General features: G+C 34.0%; 1 protein-coding gene across 1 annotated transcript in view; it reads right to left on the reverse strand.

The window, feature by feature from the left end:
• The window catches only part of Cht7 (chitinase 7), a 290200-nt gene that overhangs the window by 82878 nt on the left and 185266 nt on the right, over positions 1-22056 (reverse strand). The window contains exon 2 of the mRNA XM_069829723.1: positions 18336-18417. Coding sequence (XP_069685824.1) covers positions 18336-18417 — 82 coding nt within the window. The remainder of the gene's footprint in view (positions 1-18335; positions 18418-22056) is intronic.

A 22056-nucleotide genomic window follows, 5' to 3' on the forward strand; every position in this document is an offset into this window, starting at 1 on the left:
TTAGCTGCTCTAACAGCCCATCTAGTAGAAAACACAAGGCTTAAGCTGGTAGAGGGTTCCAAGACTTCTTGCCATAATGTTGAGAACTCCAGTAGCTCGTCTAGTATACAAAACAGCAAGGTTTAAGCTGGGAATGCCAACACTTCTTTTCATCAGCCCTTCTAGTAGCTTGTCATTCCCCAAACACGAGTTCGATCCCCAGGGCTGCCTGCAGTGATGCAGGATCAGGATTTCTACGGAGTTCTCCCATTTTCCTCAATTTTACCAATTTACCATTTGAGTCTACTCTTCTCTTCATTTTATCATCATACACCTTGCACGAAATTAGATCATTTTGACCCGTCTCGATCTCAGCTAAACAGGGTTTAGAAGTCTTTTCTGTGGACGTCCTGGTCTTCGTAATCCTGTAAGGGTATTTTTGGTATTCTGTTCGGTGACATTCTGGGTACATGTTGATATGAAGATAGTTTGTCTTCCAGTGGCTGCATATGAAGTTCTTCTAAGATATCTTCGTTCCTCCGATGGTGAAACAAAGTACATCCGACAGTTCGTCTCATGTATCTCATTTCTGCAGCTCATAATCTGCTGATGTCTCTTCGCTTAAGGACCCAAATTTCACTTCCGCACATGAGAGTTGGAAGAGCAAGGGTGTTATATGATTTTAGTCTGGTATGTTCCCTCCATTTTATGTTATCCCAAATAGCCTATTGTTTCAGCATAAGGTGTGGATCTACGATCGTCGGTGATGTCGGATGGAGGTGACCAGTCGCACTACTGCTTCTCTATAAAATTATCTGTTATATCGCGATGACGTTACAAACTTTCAGGGATGATGAAGAAAGGGAAAAGCGTCAATTTGAGATAGGAGGCCCGGTCCGGAAACGCCTCAGTCGAAAGTTCTAAGCCAGGCATGTCAATTGATGCCCACAGGAGCAAGGGCGCGCTTTAGAGCCCAGGAGAGCCTGAGCGCTTTACAGAAGAAAGAGGTGGTATATGCCGCTTGGTCGAGCTATATTCAGGGATGGCCAGCACTGATTCAATAGATAAAGGGAAGAGAACTTATTAAAACTGTATCCATGTTAATTTTTAGATTTGCCTGAGAAGTATAAGTGCATTATAAGAATGTAAGTTTTAATTTTAATGCTCATTTTTCACAAGTTTGATTTTTTTATTCAAAAGAAATATTTTCCAACTTTTCGTATAGAAAAGTGAAATTTTCAGATATAGGCCTATTTATTTAGTAGCCTTACAGAATGTTTTCGTAAATCTAATATATCGTATATACGTATTACTGAAGATAGTGTATTGAAATTTTTGAAAATATTCGTATGGAAATTGTTTGTAAGGAAATGAATTAACAAAGCAACTACTGTTACATCATAAGCAAAAGATACGTGCCCATGTGTTGTAAAAATGTCAGCTCTATAGCTTCAGCAGATTTCCAAAAAATAATTTAATATTCTGATGATAGGAAGTTGCTCACAAATATCACCTTAAAAGCATAATGCGATAAGAGTTTTGTTATGTAATATTAGTTACCCTTAAAACGGATACAGTACCTAGGTAACTTTGATTTGTACTGTAATATTGTTTTGATTAGTTTATTGATTACTTTTGTAAGGCTAAAGATACCATCAACATAAATTCCAACTTATCATGTCATACTCAATCTCTTTCTTTGAAATGTCACTTTCTTTATGAATGATGTGTTTCATCCATTTAGTACAGTATAATATTATACTACTATGGAATTTAAGTGAATATTCCTTCTTAACTCTCTATTATGCTATTAAGATTTAAAACACAAGTGCAATATTAAGAGATCAGTGTTAGTACTTTTGTTTTACAGACAATATAGATAATATTAAACAGAAAGAAGCCATATAAAAATAACGACATAAAATTTCGCGTTCCGTTTGAAGTTTGTGCACCACTGTTTTCTTAATCCAACAGGTTGCTTATTCATATACACAACCCTTCCTCTTTCCATACTTAGCGCTTGCTGCCCGCGCACGACGTCAAGGTCAGAAAAATGCGCTTGCTTTGACATCACTGTTCTAAGCCAAAACCTTTTTTCGTAGGTTGCAAGTGTAACAATAGTAGAAAGGTAGGCAACCCCGCTAACATGTAGCCGTCAAGTGAGTAAGATTTGCAGTGAACATGCTGTCTGGCACAGTCGATGATTACGTAATAGATCCATATCTTCAGTTTAACTGCAGCAATGTGCACTGTTTTTGAGAGACTTGCTCCACGAGTTATTGGAACATGTTACACTTGCTGTTGGTCAATGCATGTGGCTCCAGCTTATTTTGCAAATCGTGCTTGTGAATACCTTAATCAGATGTTCCCTGAAAAGTGGATAGGAAGAAGAGATCTTGTTTATTAGTCAGCCCGTTCGCCTTGTATATATTTTTTCTTGTGGGGTCATGTCTACGAGACAGTTGCAGAGAATGAAAAGGACCTCCTGGCAAGAATCCTTCTGCCTGTGACATCGTTAGAATGACTCCAGGGATATCAGCTCGGATACGAAAAAGATTATTACGACGTTGTTATATCTGCACCGAAGCTGGAGGAAGCTAGTCTGTACATCTGTTGTAGATGTAGTCTTTGTAGTTTTAAGGTAATATAATTATGAAATCTACAAATATCTTTAAATTTTCTTATTGCACTTAGACATCCAAGAGGATCTTGGTTTATAACTTTCGACTGAGAAATTTACGAATCAGGGTTTATCTCAAATTAATCCTTTTGCTCTTCTCCATCATCCAGGAAAGTTTGTAACATCACTACAGAAGCACACTGTATAATTGCAGAGAGAGCACATTTGCTCCCAATTACAGGATCGGCATTGTTTCACTCGATTTTTGTTTGAAGATTATATTACCCAAAATTGTATAATATAAAACCAAATCAGTATATTTTATATAAAGAAAATTTGAGCTCCTATACCAACGAATTTCATATTGTAACCTAACTTTCGGGTATATCTATCATTCGTGTGCTTTTATTTTTCAACAGAGTGCAGCCTCCACTTGGTCTGAAGAGATGTCAAATTATGGAGATAACATTAAAAGCTTGAGAGCTGTACAAACAGCTGATTGGGCGAACAGACCCTCTCACACAACTTTCCTCTTCTCATCACTGAACTGCCATCACCCTCCGATACTTTCTTGGTCAAGGACGTCAGAGACACGGATTTGAACTCTTGGCCTCATGTAAGTTCTGTCACGTATTGGGGTCAATTGCCGCCAAGATCGAGGATTTGCAGTACTAAACCGTTGTAGAATATGAACGCGGGGAAAGTGTTCTACTGCAGGCGTAGCCGTGGTGACTGTGAAGCTATGGACTGCAGGTTTCAAAATGACTCAACTCCTCTGCTCTGTCTGCGGGCCTTTCAGCTTCCGTTTTGCTTCCTGGGATAGCAAAGTCAGCCACTACATTCTATGTGGCGGGAATCATATATTAGTCTACATTGCACTTTTATTAAAACAGTTGCATTCCACTTCAATTATCAATATGTATTAAACAATCTCTGATACGTGACTATCCATAATCTTATATAGCAGAAGCTATAACATAACCTAAATAATATAACAAGTTAAATGATAGAAAAGTTCTGATTAAGGATGACGAGGTAAACATGAATCATTTAAAAGGTACAGTTATTGAAAGTACAATGTTGGCAAACAAAGAAACAAATGCATAGGCAGGTGATAAAAACAAATGATAGGGAGGTGTTAACAATTTTAGGATAAGCAGCCATGATTGGTTGAAACACGTCATTCCATAACGTTTTATTGGTGAAAAGTAGTAGGGCGTAATGAAAGTGTAACAGTCATCATAACACACTACTACCATCTAGATAAATATTTGTAATGATGAGATGATACAATAATACATTTGAAGACAATTTAGTATTTTTGTAAGTCAATTAATATTGTATTGTATTAGAGTACTTCTTTAAATATCGTATATGTACACTACAACTTCAAATGTTGCAGTCTCATGACCAAATTGAACTAGGCCAAGTATGGCAACTACTGGGTCTCCGAGAGCAATGGTTAGTGGAGACGGAACCTTCCAGGTATTCGAGTCCGTTACAAATAATTTCCTCTTTACCTAATAATAATAATAATAATAATAATAATAATAATAATAATAATAATAATAATAATGATTTATTTAACCTGGCAGAGTTAAGGCCATACGGCCTTCTCTAACACTCAACCAGGAGTAAAGACTGCGTTACAAAAACACTACAAATTTACAAATTACACTACAATTTTACGCACAAAATTGAATAAGATAATAATAATAATAAAAAATAAACAACAAATAAGAACAAATCGGACATAATATATAACATACAGAAAGAAAGAAAAAAGCATAATAATATGTGAACAGCAGGTCAAAATAAATGAGGCATACAAAAAAAAGACAATTATCATAATAATAATAATAATAATAATAATAATAATAATAATAATAAAATAAGAATAGTAATAATGATGATGATAATAATAATAATAATAATAATAATAATAATAATAATAATAATAATAATAATAATAATAATAATAATAATAATAATAGTAATAAAATAGTGCAGTACAAAGTATACAGTGAATAATGAAGGTTAACTTCAATTTATAACTTCTTGCTTTTAGACAAATTTGAAGATAGGCTTCAAGTTAAGATCTGTTCTGTCTGTCTCGTGAACCTGAGCGTGAGTCTTATCCACGTCCTGGCACTATCCCCATTCCCTGCGGTCAGACCGCAACCTCAACCTCGTCTCGCCTTCTTTCAATTTATAGCTTGACAATAAACTTCATAGTCGCCGCAGTAGCTTACTCTGAGTGACTGTGAAATGCACAGACCAGAACTGCGAGTGGACTAAGAGTAATTAGAGGAATGTTTTCTTAATGTATCAAAAGTACAATAACATACAATTATTGCTATTATAACAAAATAAAAAAAAATTATAACAAGTTTAAAGAAAATTATTGTAATAACAATTAATATTAATACAGTATTTTGTATTATATCTGCTTCGCTGAGTCACTTTAGATTAAATACAGGGTGTGAAGAAAAACATTCAACATTTTGAGAGATATTAGTATTCACAAAACAAGAACAAAAAGTCTAATAAACATGGACCTAAAATTAATATCTTCTGAGATATGAGTACTTGTTCATCAACATCACAGCAGATGCTCAATGTGATTTCCATTCACTGTAACGCATTCTTCTACCCTGTGTCTCAGGGAATCACACCTTCTTACCTTTTTGTTTACTGCATTTTCCGTATGATATTTTGTGTCTAATAAGAAACAAGCTAACATAGAATATTTTTCACCTCTGAGAATACTGATTTTTTTTTTTTTTTTTTAAGTGGAAGTCAGATTGACAATCTTCCATGATGTCCATTAACAAGTACTCATATTTCGGAGTGTATTAAGTTCAGGACTCATGTTTATTAGACTTTTTTCCTTTGTTTTCATGAATATTGCCACCTCTCAAAATACTGAATGCTTTTTAACACCCTATATAATTGCTTCTCCGACAGCAATTTTATTTTAGACTAAATATAACTATTGTTCTTGTAATCGTGAAGATCTCTCCAATATATACCGTCCAGAATTTGATTGTGTCTGATCGTTATTGCAGTCAACACTACTGATATTGCACGAGCAGGGTCAGTTACACAATACAAACATCTCAATTAATTAGGTAGTATCTACTCTGATATCATTTCTAAAATGGTCAGAACTAAGTATAAACTTTAGTGATGTAGAACGTATTTTTTAATGCGTCGTCCCTTATTATTATCATTATTATTATTATTATTATTATTATTATTATTATTATTATTATTACCATCACAACCATTTAATCTGTATCCCACCTGTCCAAATCCATTAAAATTTTCTATACAGCATTCCACGTTAAGAAAAAAAAACATTGGTTTTATGGGTCTTGCCTAATACATTGTGATTTATATAGAACTGACACATTTCTTTCTTTAATTATTCTGTTGGAAATTCATTCAATGACCCAATTTTAGCACCAAATTCAGCAGAATGTTCTGGAGTTTCGATCCTTGTTACTAGATGCGCAGATGATTATGTTTTATTCCTATTGTTGACAGCTGTTTTCGACATTTTGTGTCAACGTGAAAATGCAGTACACATTAAATCAACGACTCTTTATGTGAACTCACAGAACTCACGTCATTGGGCCATCGAAAATCCACATGTCATCCATGAAGCACCTATGCACCCGGTTAAAATCGGAGTTTGGTGCGCAATATCCGCACAGAGAATAGTGGGGCCAATTTTTTTAACCAGACTGTGAACACTGCAGAGTACCGACTGATTTTCATGGAGTTTGTTGAGCAACTGGACGATGTAGAGCTGAGTCAAGGATATCTTCAGCAAGATGGCGCTACATGCCATACATCAAATGAATCCATGGAACTAATTGCAAGTTTCTTTGACGACCGAATAATTTCCAGCAAATTGTGGCCACCGAGATCTCCGGATTTGACAACACTGGACTTCTTTCTATGGGGTTACTTATAAGACAGGGTTTACGCCACACGTCCCCAGACATTGGACGATCTGAAGCACAACATCACACAGGAGATTCAAGCTATTGACAACAGAGTCCTCCAACGAGTGGCCAGTAACATGGAACGACGTGTTGAGTTGTGCCTTATGCAGGATGGAGGACATTTTCAACATTTGCTATAGAGGTAAATAATCTCCCAAAATTCCTCTACATTTTAGGTATAATAAGTTGTCACTAGGACAATTCGTTTTGAAACAATTAATGAAAGAAATGTGTCAGTTCTATATAAATCACTCTGTACAAAGCTGTGTGGTAGGCAGGAATTTCTATGGCAACTGGTTATTTGATGGAACAGCCTCATATGCTCAATGCTTTTCTCTTAACATGGAATTCTCTGTAGTGGAAATAGGCGTCCATTCATAGACGTTCGGACAAGAAGGTTGAAAAATATAAGATACTCAATCGTAAGCACCCTTAAAGCCTCATTCCATGTGCTTGAACAATGATATAATTGTATAGATTGGGAAGTAATGAAAGTTGCTAGGACAGAGTGCATACACTGAAGTACTGCGAAGTAGAAAAATGGCTTTCAACTTTGATCCTGGCATGTCAGGTTGCTATGGTAACAGCTGTCCCATGAATCAAGAGACAGCATCACTATGAGGAAAACAAGTTACAGAATTATTTCAGTTGTTTTTATGGGAGTAGGTTTCCGGTAGGTAATATTGACAGTGATGATAATGCTTTACAGAGTAATACAATTAACCTAACCTTTCACTTCACGTGATCTGTATTAAAAACAGTTATAAAACCAAGGAGAAAGGCCGCGTGGATGCAAACATCTTTCTCCTAAAAGCTTTCATATACTTCATTTGCCCCCAGGTGTCACGCAACAAGCGGGTCGCTATGGTCACTGTCCCTTTCTACCAGAGTCTGCGTTGTACTGTGTCACCAGACCCCGTCCCGGCTTTGCCTTGATGGTACTGCATTGTATTTATTACTTACTGCGTGACAAAGAAACGTTCATCGCATTTCCTTGAATTTCATTTTTATATGTCGTGCTCGATGGTTATTATGAGTGCCACTGTATTCCAGGTTTGCGGACAAAGGCGATGAATTTCTAATTACAATAAAAACTCAGTATTACTGCCTTCACAAAGGAAATAAAGCCCTAGATTTCCAAGTCGAGCGTCTGCGGCACATCCGTACCCGAACGAGAAGACCCGAGGCAAAATAAAATTTGAATGTATTCAGGCTCATTCACAACGAAAATTAAACATAACTTAAGCGTTAACTTAATAATATAAACGTTACAGTAAAATCAAGATCATTCACGATGGGAACATAAACATAACAGCAAACATACTTGGTAACCATGGAAACATAACAACGACGCCATTTCCTCATATTCTGTCGTATACTTCAGCGCTCCACGATTGTGTTCTGTTTGCAAATCACGTAAGCATAAGCATGAAAGTTTGGAGTTTGCAACATAAAACAAACTTCTGGAGGAAAAAACTCTCTAAATATAGCTACATACGGTCTTTCATTTCAAAATTTCCCACTCTAAATAACAAGTTAATTAAATTGAATTCGATTTAAACCAAAAAAAAAAAAAAAAACACGTAAATTTACATTTCAAATGGCACCCATATAATTTTAGACTTAAATATGAAAGAGCATTCAATTGTTTATACATCACATTCATTTGTTTTCGCATCTTTTCTTTTCTATCGACGCCTGGCAACTGAATTTTATTGTTTGTTTATGTCAATGCTTACAGTATGTGAATCATTGTGAATGATCCCATTTGGTAGCCTGGGCGCAAACTTCTGTGTTTATGTTACGGTTATGTTTAATTTTCATTGTGATTGGGCCTTACCTCTTTAAAATACAATCCACTGTATTGTTTTGCAAGTTGAAGGAGCAATAACGAGGGACTTCACGTTATAGTGAGCAGGTATAAACTATAGACAGAAAACCAACTCCATGCATACGTTCGAAATTTATAAGCGAATGTCACAGCTAATTGTGGCAAAAATCGGGGTGAAACTAGCGCACAGTTAGTTCTGGTCATTTCGGAAGTGAAAATCCACCACTACACTACCTTATTACCAGTACTGACAACATCACAAAACAAAAAAATCATTAGCCTTTGAGCAGCGCTTGAAAATTCTGCCCAGATTCATAAATTCCCACCACAATCTGAACATACGCTCTCGCCATGAAAAAATACTAACAATACCATCCCATCGCACCTCCTCATACTCATCCTCTTTCACAATAGCCCTGCCAAGACTCTGGAATTCGTTACCTGCTAGCATCAGGGACTGTCGAAATAAAATTGAATTCAAACGCAAACTTACTAGGCACTTGGTCAGTAATTGAGACTCGTTTAGACATGGTTTCTTGTAAATAGTTCTCTTAATCTATCACAAAATATTTCAATATCCGGTAATTTCATCACTATAGAATTTTGTTATTCTAGGTTTAATTTGTAATTCAGTAAATACTAAAATATTCTTTGTTCTTAACTTCTATGATAAATTGTCTAGCTTTCATTAATCAGACAATCTTGTCGTACTTTAATTTTTATTGTAATTGTAATTGTAAATTTAATATTAATTGTAGTTTTATTCTTCATATTATAGTTGTAATCCCCTGGTAGAGGGACAGAGAAGGCCTGACGGCCTTATCTCTACCATATTAAATAAATAAATACTAAATTCAAGGCATAACGAAAGCCTAAACTAACCTAGCCTAACCTGTAACATTGTATATGCAAGACATAATAAAAGCCTAAACTGACCTAACCTGTCACAGATTCGTATATGCAAGGCATAGCGTGAGCGTAAACTAGCGTGAAACTTTCGTAATGTCACTAAAGTTATTTTGGCATGACTGAAGACAGAGCTCTAAACACTTGAAAGCGTATAAGCGGAGTCGAGTAACTAACTCAGGGCCAAAATCTGAATATTATGGATTTATTAATTTGTCCTACAGAATAATATCTGTAATACTGACAATTAACATTTGAGGAGAAAAATTCACTCCGGCGCCGGGGATCCAACTCGGGTCCTTGGTTTTACGTACCAAGCGCTCTGACCACTGACCACTGAAATTTATAACCGACCACTGACCACTGACCTAACTTGGAGTCAGGCCACAAAGGGAAACACTGAAGGAGGAAGGTTCGATCCGGTGCTGTGGATTGAATTCGGCGTAGCTCAGTGGTCAGAGCGCTTAGTACGTAAAACCAAGGACCCGAGTTCGATCCCCGGCGCCGGTGTGAATTTTTCTCCTCAATTATTAATTGCCAAAATCTGAACTACATCGCATGTTGCACAGCCCGATCGGTATTACAGGAATCCATTATACCACAGACGTCCAATTGTAGCTCGTACGAGGTAACCTCTGCCGTAAGCAACGCATATTCTTTAAGGTCGTTTTTCCTATTTCATATGCAAAATTGCTGATCTTAGCATAGCATGCTTGACGTGCAATATCTCCTGGTTCTATAGGCGATGGAACCCATGCATTATACTAACAATATTACTGGTATTTTTTTATTACTCTCCAAAGGAGTGTAACGGTTTATCAGTTTAAACGCAATGTTTAACCACTGTATGCATTCCACATGTGGTTTTCGGTTCCACAAGTCAGCGAAGAACAGTAGGGGAGAGTCGGGTAGCATCGGACATCGGGTAATATCGGACAGTGCGTTTCTTTCATCTACCACCATATGGTAATACCTGAATGACATGGTTACGTTTCTCTATGCGACATCACAGAAACGTAACCATGTCAATCAGGTACTATCATCGTGTGGTAGATGAAAGAAACTCACTGTCCGATATTACCCGATGTCCGATACTACCCGACTCTCGCCTAACAGCGAACAAGTAGGTCTAACTTTACTGTGTGAAGAAAATTCTCACCAGTGAGGCTTACCATGCATTATGAACACTTACTCGGAATGGTCCACCAGGTGGTTCAAATGGACCACTCTTATAGTCCGGATCAGCTTACTTCATACCCTAAGGGTGAAACCTAACCATTTTCCCCCCATTACTACATATGCTAGTGGATTGTGGTGATTTTCTAGTTTGCAGGTTGAATTTTCTTTTGCCAACTTCGTTTCGAATTTCGATCCTGACAAATACTACAAATGATAGTGATTTTGTAACTAGTATGTTGGCAGCTGAGACAAATATCGACAATATTTTTCGGTACTGGATTTCCATGAAATTGAAATTATACTAGATTTCTGAGCCTGTTACTGGAAACTAGTGTAATTACAACATACTAATAATTAATTAACATCAATATTAATATTAATACATAATAGTTATTTTATGTGTTGTGGTTATAATTCAAGACTATAATCGGGTAAGTTTTCGGAGTTAGTACTAATAAATTCATGTGGTCAAACAAAATACATTTTTAGGTTAGGTCTCGTGAGTCAATTGTTTAGTCAAACCAATAAATTTCGTATTGCCAGACAAAATACTTGACATGTTGATCCCTTTCTTGTATAATTTGCCTACGAAAATATGTTACAAATTATTGAATTATTTAGAATAACCTTCCTTTAGTACGAAGGATCATGTGACATCTGGTAACAGTTGGCAACACTGACAAGACGGCAATATTTGCTGTTTAGGAACTGTTCTTATGTGACCCTCACTATACCTAGGAAGCCTTTTTCCTACACTATTCCACTCATGGCTTTTCTTATTCCTATGTGAATGCAGTGGTTGAACATTAAACTGAAAACCAGTGACAAAACACTGCCTCTGCTAACAGCTCTGTTCACAACAACGACCTGTGTGTTTATTAGATTCAAACGTATCAGAATCGCCAACATCTAATCACTGACCAGCTGGACAAAGTGGCTAATATTACTGCTTTTTATCCGACTGAAATTTTAAATCGGGTGTACAAAAAGACGATTTCGTAGACCAATAATAATAATAATAATAATAATAATAATAATAATAATAATAATAATAATAATAATAATAATAATAATTTATTTGTTTATTTATTATTTATTTATTATTAATATTTGTGTGCTGAACAACAGCCAGAGGCCAATTATAGTTCAGCACAATACACAAACAGAAGATACAAAGGTGCAAAAACAAATAAATAATATCTTAAATAAACAAAAACATACATAAATAAAATTGAGAACAAGAACAGTAAATACTAATAATCAAAACGAAACTATACCTTAAAAGGATCTAAATTGTGCCCATGCAAATTGGCATATTTTATGCATCTACAGACTGGAGAAAGTGATTTTGAATTTCTGTTATAAAATTTTTTTTGAAATCTTAAACCTTTTGTAGGAATACGAAGGCTGATATTGTTTATGATAGACTCACAATCAATATCACCCTTGATAACTTTGCAAAAAAAATTGACAATCAAGATTTTGACGTCTAGAATAAAGGCTACAACAGTTAGAATATTTACAGATAATCTCATAGTTAAAGTCAGAGGAATTGGGTATAAATCGAAAAGCACATAAAGAAATAAATTTTCTTTGAATATTTTCCAATTTAACCGAATCAGTTGAAGTAATGGAATTCCAGGCTACAGATGCATATTCAAGTTTAGATCGAACCAAAGTAAAGTATAGAATTAATAGCGACTCTGGAGTAGAAAAAGAATAAGTTATACTTAGACCTTATTAAACCAAGCATTCTTATTGAATGATTATAAATATATTGAACATGATCGTGAAAGTATAATTTAGAATCGAGTAATACACCAAGATCTTTAATAGAATTTTTCCTAATAATACAGACGTTATTAAGAGGATAATTAAATTTTATGGAAGTAGTTTTTCGTGAGTACGAAATGACAAAAGTTTTTGTTTCATTCATTTTCATTCCATTATCGTCAGACCAAATTTCAATAGAGTTAATATCATTTTGAATAATAATAATAATAATAATAATAATAATAATAATAATAATAATAATATAAAATAGACAAGTCCTATAAATAATGGGTATTCATAATATCTCTTTAAGATTGTCACATTGGGAACATTTGTAACTATGGTAGTTTTTAACCATAATTTCCATCGGAACAATAGCGACTCTCCGTACCCATACTAAGGAACTTCAATGTAGCGTTGCCAACCATGCGATAAATTATCGCGTTATGCGAGATTTTAAACCCTGGTGCGATATGCGATAACACTTACAGGATAATGCGATAATTTTCGTTATATTATTCCTCAGAATTAATTCCACTTTGCTTTCCATAGGAAAATATTATCACGTTAATGAAACACATTTGAGTTCATTCTATTCTTTTGGTACTCTCTGCATAAACTTTTGAATCTGTCTCGCTTTCCGTCAGGTAAGAGATCGGATTCTTCCCCAGTCAGTAGTAAGCTTGCGTTATAATTAACTAATCAGTTAGTCACAATAGTCTGTTCGTAGCTGCCGCTGGTTCTTCTTCCGAGCGAGAAGTGGCTGAAAGTTTATTTAGTATTGTGTAAATTTTTAATAGTACGACAGTATTACTAACATTTAACATTTGCGATAATTTTGTGAAAAACCTGATCATTTTTGGACTAAAATTCCATAATTTTGTGTTTGACGGCTGTTAATGCTGCTTTTATGACGCACACCTAAGACTGAACTCCCGAGGTATGAACTATGGAAGCCTCAACACTCCAACGCAAAAGTTGACAAGGACGTCGTCGTAATCGCTGTCGTGAAGCTATCTTGTCATCTTTCACTCTCTTAGATGAAAAACTTACTGAAATGTCAACATTTCTTTCCTCCTGATAACGCAATAGGACACTTACGTTACAGAGGGTGAAAAAACCGAAGAGCCCGTGCCTTGATATCCTGGCATATGTCTATTCTCGCTCTATAAACAGCAAATCTGTGCTAAATGTTAGAATCGGCTACAGTATGCGGTGCACAAACTTCACTTTCGCGGTATTTTATACCTTAAGAGAAAATCGGCGGCAGTTTCTGTGCCAAGGCTAGGCCATGCTAAACGTTTCACAAGGCTCTTGAGTGTCATTATTTGCGATGCTCGTGGCTTTGAGGTTCCTTACGTAGGCCTACTGCTTCCCTGTACATGCATTGTTTGTTACCAGACCTCTCTATTCTTTTGTTTGTGGTATGAACATCAATTCCTTCACCACAATCTAGGTTAACACATACTTTATAGGTTGGGATGGTCTTGAAACCAAACATGGGCTATTACAGTTCAGTTTCAACTTACTTTTTCTCTCTCTCGAAATATGCGACATTGAGGACGATTACACTCTGTTTACAACTTTTCTGATAAATATTATGCTTTCTTTATCATACTTATTCATTTTAATAAAATATGTGAGCTTCAACTGCAAGCATTTAGCTACATCCTTCAGTCTGTATGACTTTGGTTGAAGTGGTCTCCCTGCTGGGTATTGACAGAAAAAAAGTGTATGTATGGTAAGACTCTCCTGTGTTAAATTTCAACGTATCTCGTTTCGAAAAAAAATCGAAAAATAATCGAAAAAATCGAAAGAGAATTGGGAGGACAAATTTAAAAGGTACGCAAAACGCGTCCTTGCAAGGGGTTGGGGGCTGTACAAAACTAAATATGTGATATATATTATTATAATGTACCGAAGTACATATGATATTTCCATGCAGATATTCTGCGTCATCATACGATGAAAGAGTAATGGAACGGAGAAAAATTCTCTCCGGCGCCGGGATTTGAACCCGGGGTTTCAGCTCTACGTGCTGACGCTTTAACCACTAAGGCACACCGGATTCCACCCCGGCATCGGAAGAATCCTCTCAGTTCCAAGCTTGTTGGCCACTAGGCCATATGTTTCGACCTATTTATGGGTCATCTTCAGAACTGGTCGTTGTTGGTCTTGGCGCCACTTGTTCTGTTTCCTGTGAGGGTGTGTTCCGTGGTATAGTGTAGAGTCAAAGAGTGTGTGTGTTTTGAAGTTGAGTTGTGTGTTGAGAATTTCGTTGGGGTGTGTTTTCGTGTGTCTGTATATTTCATATTGTTCTAGTGTGTTTAATTTCTGGCTTTTTGGTTGGATGTGCAGTATTTCCATGTCTGTGTTGATGTCTCTGTGGCTGTGGTTAGCATTTGTGATGTATTCTGCATATGCAACAACTTCTACATAGGACAGATAGGCAGATCGTTTCAAACACTTTACAAAGAACACATCACAGCTATAACAAAATTACAAAACACCTCCACATATGCAGAACACATCACAAATGCTAACCACACCCACAGAGACATCAACACAGACATGGAAATACTGCACATCCAACCAAAAAGCCAGAAACAAAACACACTAGAGAAATATGAAATATACAGACACACAAAAACACACCCCAACGAAATTCTGAACACACAACTCAACTTCAAAACAGATACACTCTTTGACTCTATACTATACCACAGGAACACACCCTCACAGGAAACAAAACAAGAGGCGCCAAGACCAACAACGACCAGTTCTGAAGATGACCCATAAATAGGTCGAAACATGTAAACGAGGTACGTTGAAATTTAACACAGGAAAGTCTTACCATACATATTCCGAAGTGATAAAAGTTGTGTAATCAAGATGTATAAAAAAGAATAACAACCGGAGGTACTATAACATCGCGAAAGAGGTAAAATAATGAAGTACTCTAATGCTTTTGAGTAGAAATATTACTGGTGCTAGGGGAGAAGACAACGGTTCAAATCCCCATTTTCTAGAACATACACGTCCTTATTTGCTCTACACTATATTGTCTTCTGACGAGAATTCCAGCTTGAATCTTTCAACGTCCAAAACCCTTGCCAGAGAAGGAAAATAGAGATAGAACATGTATTGCAGCTAATATTGTATTGTACTGTATTGTATTTATTAACATTCCATGGTATTCATACATTGCTTCATAGCTAGAATATAGAACAAGTCAAAAAACTTAATACTATTATAAAGTCTTACAGAGGTGTGAAAATTATTAGAATAATCTTAATTTTAAAGGTTTTTTAATAGTTCCTTCACAAATATTCATTGAATTGATGAATATTGGTATATAATATTACTATACTGATGTAGGATATATTTACTACTAACAATGCCGGAAAGCATTGTTGTACATTGGTATTTTTCTTATTTTACAATTGTTATGGGAATTCAGAAATTATTATATTATGTTGACGGAATTGGAAACATAAAAAATTAATTAAGAAATGCTTTAAACAAATTGTTCTTTGCGTTTACATTGTTGTGAAGGTTCAAAGGAACGTATACATCTGTTTTGTGCATATAATTTTTTATGTTTCCAATCCCGCCAAAATAATATAATAATTTCTGAATTCCCATAACAATTGTAAAATAAGAAAAATACCAATGTACAACAATGCTTTCCGGCATTGTTAGTAGTAAATACATCCTACATCAGTATAGTAATATTATATACCAATATTCATCAATTCAATGAATATTTGTGAAGGAACTATTAAAAAACCTTTAAAATTAAGATTATTCTAATAATTTTCACACCTCTGTAATTTATAGTCACAGTCTAGATGAAATATATACAGACGAGATTTACAATATAGTCTACTAGTACAACACAAAGTTTTAGTATCAATTTCATGAAGTGTTATTGAATGTCATGAATTCACCTACAGAACAGAAGGCGTGAGAAATTAGGTACTTCTTTAATTTGTCCCTAAATAATCTTATGTTTTGAGTTTCATTTTTTATATCCATAGGGAGGGTATTAAAAATTTTTACTGCCATATAACGCACTCCTTTTTGATAGCACGATAGACTTGCCGATGGAATATGAAAGTCATTTTTGACGTGTATTTGTGCTATGAACTGTTGAATTAGTTACAAAGTTTTCACGATTACATACGAGGAAGATTATTAATGACAAGATATACTGACAAGCCATGGGCATTATTTGTGGTTTTTTTAAAATAGTCCTACAAGATTGCCTAGATTTGGCACCTACTATCATTCTAATTACTCTTTTTTGTAATAGGAATATACTGTTACTGTCTGTGGAATTTCCCCAGAATATTATTCCAAAACTCATTACCGCACACAGCTAAGAATCTGGGTTGGTGACACTGTAACTCATACGCATCAGTTGTCAAGGAAACTCTTCAAATTGTTGTCATGCAATGAATCCATGTATCTAAGACATACTGTATGTACTACGTTCGTAGCACGCTGAGAAAGTGACTGTATTTCTGATACCCGGTAGATCGTACACACCGGTCTATTACTGTGAATGACAGGCGAAATAATTGTGACGCAAAAGCTGATGTCCACGTGAGAGGATTGAGTAGGAAGCGTATTCCAGATTAACAGAAAGCTTCACGCATGTCACATGACGTTTCGTAGTTTATCTTCCTTCATTTTGATATACGAAGAATTAGTTGCGGAGATGATTTTAGAACATGTCACAGCATATAAAGAGAAACTTTAGCCTCAATTCTAACTACATTTCAAAACAAGTAAAATATCTCATATACCGTTTAAATTGTAATATCTATGAAATCGTTATCTTCATAGTCTTTATGAAAAAAAAATTGAAATGAAACGCTATTCTGTCCATTCCATTTAAAATAAAGGCTCAGTGGACAGACAGAATAAGAAACGAAGCTGTGTTGGAAAGAGTGTGTGAAGAAAGAATGATGCTGAAACTGATCAGGAAGAGGAAAAGGAATTGGTTGGGTCACTGGCTGAGAAGAAACTGTCTACTGAAGGATGTACTGGAAGGAATGGTGAACGGGAGAAGAGTTCGGGACATTAAGATATATGGATCATATGAGGAAACGAAGAGGAAGGCAGAAAATAGGAAAGATTGGAGAAAGCTGGGTTTGCAGTGAAAGACCTGCCCTTGGGCAGAACACTGAATAAATGAATGAATGAATGAATGAATGAATGAATGAATGAATGAATGAATGAATTAATTAATTAATTAATTAATATTTAGTGGATATTATTACGTATATTTTGCATAATCCGCGAAATGGACTCGTAGATGCAGAATAAGAACAAAATTTGTGGAGAAATCGTTGAAGGTCTCACAGACAACACTTTTCGATATCAGGGTTGCTAGGAAAGTGTATTTCCGAAAAAAAACAAACATTTCAAATCTATATTTTACAGTAACGGAAAGTAAAACTGATAAACCATACATTCCGGGGACTGGGGAGCAATTTGTTGATTTCACGTCCTCATGTTTTTTTTTTGTTTACTCTGTGGTATTTTTACTTAAAAATAAAACCTTCGAATTTCTTGCATTGTTCAGAAATGTCTTACAAGTGAACAGTTCTGTTATGAAGTATGGCCCGTGCAATTTGAACCAACTGTAGATATTTGAAAGTAGCGGATCCCTGAAAATTTCGTCGGAATGGGACAGGAGAAACAGTTAAGGGACATCTAGTTATGCCTAATCTTTATGAAAAAAAGATAAAATTTTCTCTTCCCTTTTTGTTGAGATTTCTTAAAAACAACTAGGCAATAACGAATATTCTCGGATGTCTAGAGATTAAAGTGTGGAATTTATAGTGAGATTTCGCTACCACTTTAGCTGCAACTAAGAATGACAGGGGTGTCAAGCTAAAGAAGAAGAGGTGTTTGTAACGCAATTAATTGCAACATCGAATGTAATAGAGAGAAAGCACAGTTTAGCTATTTTATCATTCAGATACTACAGCAGGACTGGATACTACTGAAGGATTGTACTCACTCTGTGCTGAGGACGTGGTCTGCGCCAGCAGCAGAACTGCCAGACTCACAAAGGCCAAACGCCAAACCCAGCGCGGCGCCATCTGCAACAAGAATTAAAAAAGATGTTACATTCAAGAAATGCATCTCCGCCACATACACAGGTTTAACTACCAGGCAGTAACTCACTTCCAGTTATGTAGTTATTAGGAATTCGCTTCGCTTCGTAAGGTCATCACATCTGACCAACTGTGTGAGCTGAACGCAAATGAGGGGAAAGACAGAAGTAGCGTAAACTGGGGTTACTTTGAACACAGAGGAAACTTTGACCATTTTTTCAGAAAATCATATTTAGGTTTCTAAATGCTGCATTTCTTATAGATGGAGGTAAATTATCATAAAATCATTCTCATACCAAATTTACCTCCATCTATAACAAGTGCAGCATGTATAAACCTAAATATGATTTTCTGAAAAAAAAAAAATGATCAAAGTTTCCTCTGTGTTCAAAGTAACCCCAGTTTACGGTACGGTGCATTTTAAGATAACCATTTTCTTTTTACGAAATTAGATTATGAATATCATTGACTTTAATTACATAAAAATTGTTGTGGATATTCTGTATGTCTGTTTGTTCGCTGAAAATGGACGAATTCGTAGCGAACAGCTTTGAGAATTCTTTCCTCTCTTTTGTTTTGAAGATTTTAAGAGAGATTAAAGAACTACCCCTTATATAACGAAACATTATGAACAAGGTGCAATATAAGAATACTGATAAATGAGTAGAAAGGCCAAGCCATGTTAATATATTACAAAGAATACGAAGCAAAGGGTTAGCCAGATATCACAGTGAAATCGTCCAACAACAGGATATCCCGGAAGACTTGAATAATTTTCACTAAAAATTAATAAGCTGTCAAACGTGTGTAATAAGAAGAAAGTCGACGAAAATCTTAACATAAAAACATAACATAATGGCTATGTAGAGAAAGAACATTTTGAATCAAATGATTATGTAGAGGAGGAAACATTTTAAACTAAATATGATGTAGAGGAAGAAAATTTTCAAAACAAATGGTTATGTAGAGGAAGGAACATTTTAAAGCAAATTTTTATGTGGACGAAAAAACATTTTAAAGGAAATGGTTACGCACAGGAAGAAACATTTTAAGTGAAATCGTTATGTACAGGAAGAAACAATTTAAAGCAAATGGTTATGTAGATAAAGAAACACATTGAAGGAAATGTTTATGTGAACGAAGAAACATTTTAAAGGAAATGGTTATGTGGAGAAGGAAACAAAGTAAATGGTTATATAGAGAAGAAGCATTAAAGAAAATGGTTATACAAATAATGGAGCATTTTAAAGCAAATGGTTATGAGGACGAAGAAGCTTTTCAAAATAAATTGTTACGTAAAGTAGGAAAGATTTTAAATGAAATGGTTATATAGTGGAAGAAACTTTTTAAAGCAAATATTCAAGTGATTAAGAAACATTTTAAAGTAAATGATTAGCTATGTGAAAGAAGAAATATTTTAATTCAAATGGTTATGTAGAGTAAGAAACATTTTAATGCAAATTGCTATGTGAAGAAAGAAAAATTTAAAGTAAATGGTTTAGTAGTGTAAGAAACTTTTTAAGGCAAATGGTTTTGTCAAGGAAGAAACATTTTAAAGCAAATAGTCATGTAGATGGAGAAACATTTTAAAGCAAATATTCACGTAGATGGAGGAACATTTTAAAGCAAATGGTTATATGGAGAAAGAAACATTTTAATGCAAATGATTATGTAGAGAAAGCAACATTTTAAAGCAAATGGCTATGTAATGGAAGAAGTATTATGAAGCAAATGGTCATGCAGATGAAGAAGGATTTTAAAGCAAATGCTTATGTAGAAGAAGAAACATCTAATTTTAAATCAGAATATAGACCCATAGAGGAATATTTATTCTCAAGGAAAATGGTTAAGTCGATGAAAAAAAATGTCAAAGCAAATTGTTATGTAGAGAAAGGAGCTTTACAAAGCGAATGGAGGAAGAATCACTTTAAAACAAATGGCAATGTTTAAAAGAAGAATTCCAAAGTCAATGTTCATCCAACTCTGTCATTCCGTGGTACATCATTCTGCTGAATGAACTTCTAGAGACAGCATCCAACAAAGGGGAAAGTAAGTAAGTAAGTAAGTAAGTAAGTAAGTAAGTAAGTAAGTAAGTAAGTAAGTAAGTAAGTAAGTAAGTAAGTAAGTAACTAAGTAAGTAGGTAAGTAAGTAGGTAGGTAAGTAAGTAAGTAAATAAATAAGTAAATAAGTAAGTAAATAAATAAATAGATAAATAAATAAATACATAAATAAATAAGTAAATAAGTAAATAAATACATAAATACATAAATAAGTAAATAAGTAAATAAGTAAATAAATAAATAAATAAATAAATAAATAAATAAATAAATAAGTACGTAAATAAGTAAATAAGTAAATAAATAAATAAATAAGTAAATAAATAAATAAATAAATAAATAAGTAAATACATAAATAAGTAAATAAATAAATAAATAAATAAATAAATAAATAAATAAATACGTAAATAAGTAAATAAGTAAATAAATAAATAAGTAAATAAATAAATAAATACATAAATAAGTAAATAAGTAAATAAATAAATAAATACATAAATAAGTAAATAAGTAAATAAATAAATAAGTAAATAAATAAATAAATAAATCAGTAAATAACTAAGTAAATAAGTAAATAAATAAGTAAGTAAATAAGTAAATAAGTAAATAAATAAATAAATAAATAAATAAATACATAAATAAGTAAATAAGTAAATAAATAAATAAATAAGTAAATAAATAAATAAATAAATACATAAATAAGTAAATAAGTAAATACGTAAATAAGTAAATAAGTAAATAAGTAAATAAGTAAATAAGTAAATAAATAAATAAATACATAAATAAGTAAATAAGTAAATAAATAAATAAATAAGTAAATAAGTAAATAAATAAATAAATAAATACATAAATAAGTAAATAAGTAAATAAATAAATAAATAAATAAATAAATAAGTAAATAAGTAAATAAATAAATAAATAAGTAAATACGTAAATAAGTAAATAAGTAAATAAATAAATACGTAAATACGTAAATAAGTAAATAAGTAAATAAATAAATAAATAAATACGTAAATACGTAAATAAGTAAATAAGTAAATAAATAAATACGTAAATAAATAAATAAATAAATAAATAAATACGTAAATAAGTAAATAAATAAATAAATAAATAGCTCCACTTTATTCACTGAAATGTAATGTCCTCTATATGCGTTGTACAGGCGGAAGGGATAAACAAGAAAGAATTACTCTAATCATTCTCAAAATGTAAACACCGCTACACATTTCATAACATGCACTGTCGTTCCGGAGTGGCAAGTACAAAGTTAAATCGAGTCTTAAAAGTAATTCAAGGAACCGAAAAAAAAAGCAAAAATTCCCTTCAATTGAGAAAAAATGGCCAAAACAGAAAAACTTGTACTAAAAAACCTGTTGCCTCGGCAAAAATTAGCTTACTTCTCGAGAAGAATATTTCCTGAAGGTTCCCATGTAAACCTGCACAATGAAAGCGTAATCAACTGTTGCCATTTCTACATCCCCACTCCTGTCCCAAACATGTTCATTTGCATTTGAAAGCTGACAAACACGGTTGTGATGACGGCGATTCTTCAACTGTCGCTCAAGCCGC

This window comes from Periplaneta americana, chromosome 6 (genome assembly GCF_040183065.1).
Source record: "Periplaneta americana isolate PAMFEO1 chromosome 6, P.americana_PAMFEO1_priV1, whole genome shotgun sequence".
Classification (NCBI taxonomy): Eukaryota; Metazoa; Arthropoda; class Insecta; order Blattodea; family Blattidae; genus Periplaneta; species Periplaneta americana.